The 9343-nt window shown below is 33.1% G+C and overlaps 1 protein-coding gene across 1 annotated transcript; it reads left to right on the top strand.

The window, feature by feature from the left end:
• The first annotated feature begins 2438 nt into the window (after positions 1-2438).
• On the top strand, positions 2439-2969 carry LOC101491546 (aquaporin NIP6-1-like). The gene is made up of 2 exons (XM_004515491.1): positions 2439-2678; positions 2784-2969. The coding sequence occupies exons 1-2, from the start codon at positions 2439-2441 to the stop codon at positions 2967-2969; spliced, it is 426 nt and encodes a 141-aa protein (XP_004515548.1).
• The last annotated feature ends 6374 nt before the right edge of the window (positions 2970-9343 follow it).

The raw sequence follows: 9343 nt of genomic DNA, 5'->3' as shown, positions 1-9343 counted from the left end.
AAAAAATTTCTCTCCCCACCATATAGTTGTGTGCAGGAAGATTCGATTTCTTTTAGTGATATATCAAATTCAAACCTTATAAATAAATGAATGAAAAAATACATTGATTGAGCTATATTTATTTCTAATCTAAGTGATTGGAAAATGGTAAAGGGACCTTGCTACTTGAGAGAGTTTGGGTCCCGCTCAATTTTCAGATGTTGAATGATTTTTTAATTTTATTTAATCATTTAGTTGTAAATTTAATCATTTTAAATGTGAAGAGTTTTTACACCTTCATTTCAAAATAACTGTTAAATTATTAATAATATTTTATTTTTATTATAACTATTAATAAATTTACTTACATAATTGATTATAATTTATTGATTATATAAATTTTTTATACCGATAAAATTCTATAATTATTATCTAATACTTTAAAAAATATTTTAATAATAATTTTTTAGTATTTTCTACATAAGAAATTTTTTTTTTTTGAGTAGTTAAAATAAATCAAAGATATAACGAGCAAAATGATACTTAATCTTTTATTTTTAAAAAGCAATCAAAGATATGTCCTATAGACATAAGTATGCAAGTGAACAAATAAAATAAATTTAAAATCACTCAAATGTATGATTTTTTAAATTAAGTTGTGAATTCAATTTTTATATTTAATAAAAATAGTATTTTTTTAACTTTGATTATATAATTATTTAGTTTGTGTTCCAATTAGTATAAAATTCTAACTTTATCTTTGAGATTTGATTAATGATAAATCATTTAAAAAAACTCGAATATAAATTCTGATTGAAAGAATTTTAATTAAATTTTATTTTGAAGTATCATGACTCTATTTCTCTTAAAATCCGAGCTTTAATAAGAAAAAAAAGATACAAACTTGAAAGGAGAAACCTTGCTTAAACGGCCAATTCTTCGAAAAGGGGGAGACCATAAGCTAAGAAATGCACAAATAAGGAATATCCACACACACACAAAAAAGAATGGAAATGGAGAATAAATAACATAAGACACGGTTAATGGTTAATATAGGAAAGTCATGATTGACGTGTGACGTTTGAGGATTTTGGTCCTCTAACATGATGGATGGATTTTATGATTTTAAAGTTAGTGCACTTTAGAGTGCTCCAAATTCAAATCCTCTTTCATAAGTCCCATGTTATAATTAAAGTTGCTTCTTCAAGTATTCTACCCCCACTTCCAAAGGCAACATCTTTACTTTTCTAATTTTCAATATAATACATAGTTTCAACTTTCAACCACTAATTTTATTTCTCCTTTTTTGTTTTCCATTGGGATTCTGTAACCCAACCACATCGAGGAATAATTTTCATACTAGTTCAATCATAATATTTCAAAATAACCCCTTCAAAATCATAGTTAGTACTACATTAATAATTTTATTAATTGAAAATCAAATTGAATTATTTAAAAATGTAAGTTCCATACGATACAAGATACAAGATGTGAGTTTTCATATATCTTATTGTTATTAAATTTTTCTTTTTTTAATATAAAAAAAAAATCCTAACATATAGTAGCTTGATTACTAATGAACCATAGACACATGTCTATATGTCTCCTTATTGTCATATTCATATTTATAAATAAAAAAATTCCTTAGAGCACATGGTGATGTGATTTGCAGAGTAGTGTAGTGGTGAAAATAAGTGGTCATTTTTTTGAGTTATATGTTCTCATGTTGGTACAATATCGATTGGTTATGGACAAATTCTTGAATCTTTCTCTATCTATTACTTTTATAACATTAATTGATTCATACATATTAAACAAGGAAGGATATCATAAAAGTGATTTTGATTCAAATTTGGCCAAGCAAACACAATAAGTACAAAAGCAACTTAGTATCTATCTTATTATACACTTTTTTTGCCAACCATATCAACGTTGTATATTTTCATGTTTCCTTAATTTCAATCGAATACGTCAATTTTTTTACATAAAATCATATATTCTCTTTCAGTTAAGAAGTCACTATAATTTAACAATTTGATTTTTTAGTAGATCTATGAAATTTTCATACAAGTTTAGATTTTTTAACTAATCTATACTCAATTGTGCATAGTCACATTATCAATCAAACACATATATTAAAATATTTAAACAAATTAACTTTTATTATATCTAACTTAAAAATTATATAGATAATATGATTAATTGACCGCGTAAATTTTTTATGCCATTCATGCATCAAAATAATTATTATAGATATATGCACCTTCCTAAGAAAGCACCCCACAAATGCTAGTCCTATTTATATGCATTACCATAGTTATGCACTCTCCTCACAATTAACATATTAAGACCCAAAAAAAATCGAAGCATTAATCTCAAGGTCTTCTATCTCTACACTTTGTTTTTGGATTATTATTAATTTAATTAATATAATTAAAGTTTATTAGAATAAGATAGATATGAACAATGAAGAAATTTCATCAATATCGTCTACACCCGCAAGTGCAACACCTGGTACCCCTCTTTTTTGTAGCTTAAGGTATGAGAAAAATGAGAATCGTTCTGTTGGTAGAAAGAAATCACTTCTCAAAAATATGAATTGTTTTGCTATTGAAGAATGGAATTTGGAAGATGGTTCTTTACCTAGAGTGTCTTGTGCTTTGTCATTGCCACATGCTCCTATCCCTCTTGCTAAAAAGGTACATTTCATTTACATTTGTGTGGTATTTTTGATATTATTGAGAATTAAAGTTAAATATAGTGAATACAATCCTTACAATTGATTGAAGTTATTATTAGTATAGGTTGAAGCAGAGTTTATAGGTACATTCATTCTAATGTTTGCTGGAATGGGAAGTGCAATAGAGAACGAAAAGGTTGAAAAATTAGAGACACTAATTGGATGTGTTGGAGCTAGTGGACTTGCTGTTATGATCATAATTCTATCAACTGGTCATATCTATGTTGCTTTAAAACTGTTTATAATTTAGCCCCATCATAAAACTATTCTTAACTTTACCATTATCTACTTTATAATTTTTTTTATTAAACTCTACTTTATAAATTGTATAGATAAATGAATACAAGAAAAATAAATTATATTTTGTAATGATAAAATTTGACGAATCAATCAATCAAAAAAGAGTCAAAAAGTTATGGTTCTCAACTGAGACGAGAGTCAGTGGAAAATATATCTATGCAGCTTGTGTTCTAAGTACATAGAAATAATTATTATAGTGGTAGTTTTAATTCTCTTTTCTTTATGAATCTATAAAATTAATTTTTTATTTTAAAATACGACAGTTTTAATTTTTTTTATTTTGATTTATATAATATGATGTAGAATGATTAATATTTATAAAATCGCAATAAAATCTTTTAAAATTTTAATTTTTAACTTCATAAATTTTTTTATTGTAATTTAATTAATGATATATGAACAATTAATGTCTCTAAATAGTTATATATCGTGGAATTATATACTACATTATTTAAAATTTGTCAACAGTTTTAGTTTAAAAATTTGAAAAAAAAAACTAAAACTTTCTAATTTTAAAATAAATAGATCAATTTCATGAAAATAGAGCTCTAAAATTACAATTAAATCTTAAAAATATAATACAAAATATTTTTATTTTAATTTTTTACTCTATCGAAATTTTTAATTAATCCTCATATTATCAAATAGTAGTTAATTTATCATTAATACAATAGTCATAAATTAATATAATAATAAATTTTATTTTTTAGAAATTATTATAAAAATTAATGATTAATTTAAATTTTTTATGGTATAAAAAAATCAAAGTGAGATAATTGTCTCTACTCTCTCTATACTTGTACTAGTTAATTAAAGACAAGTGGATTTGGAATCTTGCTTGTTGCATAAAATAATTACTTGGGTAGAAGAAATACATATTATATCTCTCATTTATAGATAAAAAGAAATTCAAAATTGAAGAGTTAAAATACAAGATTTGTTTAAAAAAATCTTCTCAGTTAATGATACTATTTTTTAAATTATCTTTAATGAATTTAAAATATTTTGTGATTTTAATAACCTAATTTATTTTCGTAAAACAAGTTTTGATATATTACAATTTGGAGAGTGAAATTATTAATATTATTATTTTGGAAAAAATATTATTATTGTTATTTATAGAAAATTAGATAAATAAATAATATTTTAATTACATAAATTAATTATTTTTTTTTCTGAATTTCAAGATTAGGTCAACTATATATTAGCAGGTGACCCAATAGTGTTAACAGATGAACCTCCAAAAGTCTGCGACGCTTGTCCGCGTAACTCTTCTGACGATCTTGTGAAGTCTTCATTTTCTCCTTGATCTTCCTTACTTTAGCTGTGGTCTGTTGCACCATCTCTGGTCCGACAATCATATTCTCACCGTCTTTATACCAACACAAGGGCGTTTGACACTTGCGCCTGTATAAAGCTTCATATGGTGCCATTCCAATACTTGCGTGGAAACTATTGTTGTAAGTGAACTCAATCAACGGAAGTACATCATCCCAGCTTCCCCTATCATCTAGTACACATGCTCTCAACAGATCTTCCAAGGACTGATTCGTCCTTTCAGTATGCCCGTCTGTTTGTGGATGGTAAGCTGAACTCAATCGTAGCTTCGTTCCCAATGCTTCGTGCAATGCTCCCCAAAAATGTGATGTGAACTTCGGATCCCGGTCTGATACAATGCTCGATGGTACCCCGTGTAACCTCACAATTTCAGCAATGTAGATCTCCGTTAGCTGATCTACCTTATAGATGGTCCTTACCGGCAAAAAGTGAGCAGATTTAGTTAGTCGATCCACTATCACCCATATGGAATCATTCTTCCTCCTTGTCTTTGGTAATTCGGTTATAAAATCCATGGAAATGTTGTCCCACTTCCATTCGGGTATATCTAAAGGTTGCAACATTCCAGCAGGTCGCTGATGTTCCACCTTCGCTTTCTGACAAGTTAGACAAGTGGATACATATTCCGCCACATGTTTCTTCATTCCTGGCCACCAATAATTCTGCCTCAAATCCTGATACATCTTTGTTGCTCCAGGATGAATACTCAGCTTACTCTTATGCGCCTCTTCTAAAATCGTTTTCCGCATATCTGTAATTTCTGGTACACAAATCCTACCATTACACCGCAAAACATTATCTGCCCCAATCTTGAACTCAGTCGTCTTCCCTTGTACTATTAGATTCCTCTTCTCTTGAATTAAGACGTCATCCTGAGAATTCGCAATGTCTTCAAGTAATCCACTCGAGATCTTAATCATTCCGAATTTCAAAATTCCCGGTCCAAACTCTACGTTCAAGTGCAAGTCTCTAAAAGCTCCCCACATTTCTTTTTCCCTCCAAACAAACATATATAAATATAATAAATATAACTTAACAAATATCTCAAAATCTAGATATTTATTAAATTACCGTTTCACCCGAAACGCCTTAAATTAACCGTAAAGTATTTTCCGCAGTTAAATTCAATTTATTTATCGACGAGAAATTCTAATTGGCATCGAAATATCTTTTTGATTAGAAAACTCCAAAATATTATTAACTTTGGCTTAAAAGCCTCCGAGCCAAAATCCAAAATATACCAAAAATACATAAAAGGGTACTTTAAAATTACGGGTCTTACATTACTCCCCCCCTAAAATTAGTTTCGTCCTCGAAACTATGCGTCGATAATTAGCTCTGGGTGTTGTTCTCTCATCTTGCTCTCCAATTCCCAAGTCGCCTCTCCAGTAATTGGGTTCCAAATCACCTTGACCAACGAACATCTTTGGTCCTCAATCGCTAAATCTTCCTGTCCTCAATCCTCACAGGTGGTACTTCGAATGTCAAGTTATCCTTCGGTTGGATTGTGTCTGGTTCGATCACATGCGATGGATCTGCAAGATATTTCCTCAACTGTGATATAGGAAACACGTCATGAATGTTGGACAGTATCGGAGGCAATGCAATCCGATAAGCAACAGGCCCAATTCGTGCAGAAATCTGACATGGTCCAATGAATTTCGGAGTCAACTTCTTCGATCTTGACGCCCTACCAACTCCCGTAGTAGGTGTGACTCTCGGAAATACATGGTCACCCTATTCGAATTCTAACAGTCTGCGACGCTTGTCCGCGTAACTCTTCTGACGACCTTGTGAAGTCTTCATTTTCTCCTTGATTTTCCTTACCTTAGCTGTAGTCTGTTGCACCATCTCTGGTCCGACGATCATATTTTCACCGTCCTTATACCAACACAAGGGCGTTTGACACTTGCGCCCCTATAAAGTCTCATCTGGAGCCACTCCAATACTTGCGTGGAAACTATTGTTGTGGGTGAACTCAATCATAGCTTCGTTCCCAATGCTTCGTGCAATGCTCCCAAAAATGTGATGTGAACTTCGGATCACGGTCTGATACAATACTCGATGGTACTCCGTGTAATCTCTAAAGGTTGCAACACCCCAGCAGGTCGCTGATGTTCCACCTTGTACGGAACATCTACCTAGTAGCAAACTTAAACACTAAGTATGACGCCGACACATTGAGTACAATGTATCATTACCTAATGATAGGGCTTCCCATCCATATCAAGAATGATCTTGGGTTATTGTAGAGGTAAACAATCAAATTAATCGAGAAGTCCCTATTCTGAATGGTTATTTGACAAGTAAACATGCATAATTTACTGTCAAAGTCTTAGCAGTAAAGTAGACACGGACAACTTCAAACAATTTACATAATCCATAGCAATGAAGGAATGGGTTGCCCCCGAATCAGAAAGTGTAGTTAGGAGGTTACCTGTAATCGCACAGTCATATTGAATCAGATCGCTAGATAAATTTCCAACTTCAGTGCCGACGCAATACACCTGTCCTCTAGCAGTAGGAAGAGTAATCCTAGCTACATCCACCATTGGTTCCACCTTCGGAGCCTCGCAATTCCTTGCAAAGTGCCCTGGTTTATGGCAATTGTAGCAAGTAGTACTGTTAAAGGTACAAGCATAAGCATAATGTCCTTCTTCTCCACATCGGAAACATCGTATACCTTGTCCCACTTGCCTCTCAAGGTCTTGGTTCCCTGGGTTATCCCGTCCCCCATTGTTATCATGTGGTCGATTATAAGATTTAGCAACCTGTTTTCCCTTGTTCTGATACTTCGCCCGACTAGGTCCTCCTGAGTTAAAATTCCCTCCTCGGCTAGCTCTCTTATTCTTCATATCCTCAACTTCTCTACATTTTTCCACAAGAACCTGGAAACGTTGAATTCCCAAGGGTAAGACAAAGTCTTGAATCTCATACTTTAGTCCGTCTTGGAAACGATGACAGAAGAATGGCTCGTCAATCTCTTCACGGAAAAATCTGAAATGCCTTGATAGTGATTCAAACTTAGCAGCATATTCGCCCACGGTCATGTTCCCCTGATGTAGTTTCAGGAAATCATCACCCAGTCTAGTCCTGGTACTCATCGGGAAGTATTTGTCGAAAAACTTCCCTTTGAAAGATTCCCAGTTCACCTCCTCGTGAGCTGATCTCATCAACAACCTTGTACTCCTCCACCAGTACTCAGCATCTCCTAGTAGCATATAAGTGGCATAGTTGACCCTCACTCCCGCCTGACAGTTAATCATTTCGAAGATCTTCTCCATTTCTTGGATCCATTGATTTGCTTTCTCTGAATTCTCAGTCCCCTCAAACTTGGGAGGATTGTAACGACGAAAGTCTTTTAATCCTCTTGACTCTGCAGCACGGATCTCTCTTCCCCTCTTTTCGAGATCGCGTTGAGTCTTGGCAGCAGTCTGTGCAGCAACAGAAGCAGCCATGTTATTCATAGCCTCCGCCATTCGATCATTCCTACTGGCATTGGTTCTCGGAACGTCATTCCTCCTTGGCAGCATGGTTTCCCTATAAAACCATCATCAAGTAGAGTCTTAACACTACTTCAATAATTCTAAGAATAACTTCCGACCACAACCGCACATAATAATAATTATGAACTTGACAACTCAAACCACCTAAACCGACACATGATCAGATGACAACTCCCAACTTATAGGTCGACCTACAATCTATAACCAAGGTTCCACAACCCCCAAGGAAAACCAAACCTATGCTCTGATACCACAATGTAACACCCCGTTTTTCAAAGCGAGGGTATATTTTTTTTCAAAAGTAATTAAAAACGAACAAAGAGTTAAATCAGGAAATGCCTTTGTATAAATAATTGAGTGATTATAATTTACAAGCACCGGAAAAGTTTCCAAAACATTTACACAACCATAAATGGTACGTGGAACACATTCACATAAGAAGTTGAACTGACAATATTAGTATAAATACAGTTTTCCAAACTAAAAATACTCCAATCCAAAAAGAAGGACACCTAGATCCTATACATCATCCTAATCTGATCATCCTACCAAAAAGCTATACACCCTGAGTATCTCCACGCGCCCCGTGAGATCCTCCTAACGTAACTGCAGTCAAGCGTTCCCATCTCCATTCCCGTCCGTAGGGTACGAACCGGTAGGACCGTCCTGACTCTCATTTGAGGGCAAAGCCCAGATTTCCACAATAATTGTAAAGGGTCACCAACCAAAAAATAACAATTACCACATAGCAATTAAGATTTTAAATGCTCAAAATAACTTTTCAACTAGGCATGCACCTTAATAGGATTGTCAATATGCTAAAAATTCATACAATACTTTGCCAATTAAAATGAAGGTAAAATGAGGTTCTCAATCCCCTAATTATAACATAACAAATCAAGACATGGGTAGACTCATGAACAATCAATCATACAACTAAAACTGAGGATTTTCACTGAGCCAATCGATTGACAGGATGACTGAGCCCCTGACTTAGTGCCAATCGATTTCCAAATCGATTTCCTAAAGATTTTTAGTGAAATTTTGAACTCTGGCTTGATTCAATCGATTGGGAAATCGATTGACAGGATAGCTGAGCCCCTGACTTAAGGGCCAATTGATTCCCAAATCGATTTGGTCGAATATGGATGAGTCTCTGACTTAGGCCCAATCGATTGGGCAATCGATTTCGTAAATGATTTTCGAAAACTGATTACAAAATCGATTGGCTAATCGATTTTGTCCATTTGGCCAAGTCCCTGTCTACTATCCAATCGATTGGGAAATCGATTTCCCTGATCGTTTTTCCAAAAATTCATGAATTAACTCAAATCATTCCTACTCAAGTTCATAACTTAACACTTAGCAATTACTACGCGATTCTCACCGCAAATTTGGTCTCAAATTAGTTTCTACAAACCATCACACTTACACACAATAATCAACACATAACACTTAGCATTTTCAACGCAATTAACAC

The sequence above is a fragment of the Cicer arietinum genome, chromosome 6 (assembly GCF_000331145.2).
Source record: "Cicer arietinum cultivar CDC Frontier isolate Library 1 chromosome 6, Cicar.CDCFrontier_v2.0, whole genome shotgun sequence".
Lineage (NCBI taxonomy): Eukaryota > Viridiplantae > Streptophyta > Magnoliopsida > Fabales > Fabaceae > Cicer > Cicer arietinum.
This window is presented reverse-complemented; position numbering and strand designations above follow the sequence as displayed.

Bases quoted from the DNA above. Each gene is read 5' to 3' on its own strand.
- LOC101491546 (XM_004515491.1), top strand. From the start codon at position 2,439: ATGAACAATGAAGAAATTTCATCAATATCGTCTACACCCGCAAGTGCA. The intron at 2,679-2,783 runs GTACATTTCATT...TTATTAGTATAG, and splicing joins CTATCCCTCTTGCTAAAAAG to GTTGAAGCAGAGTTTATAGG.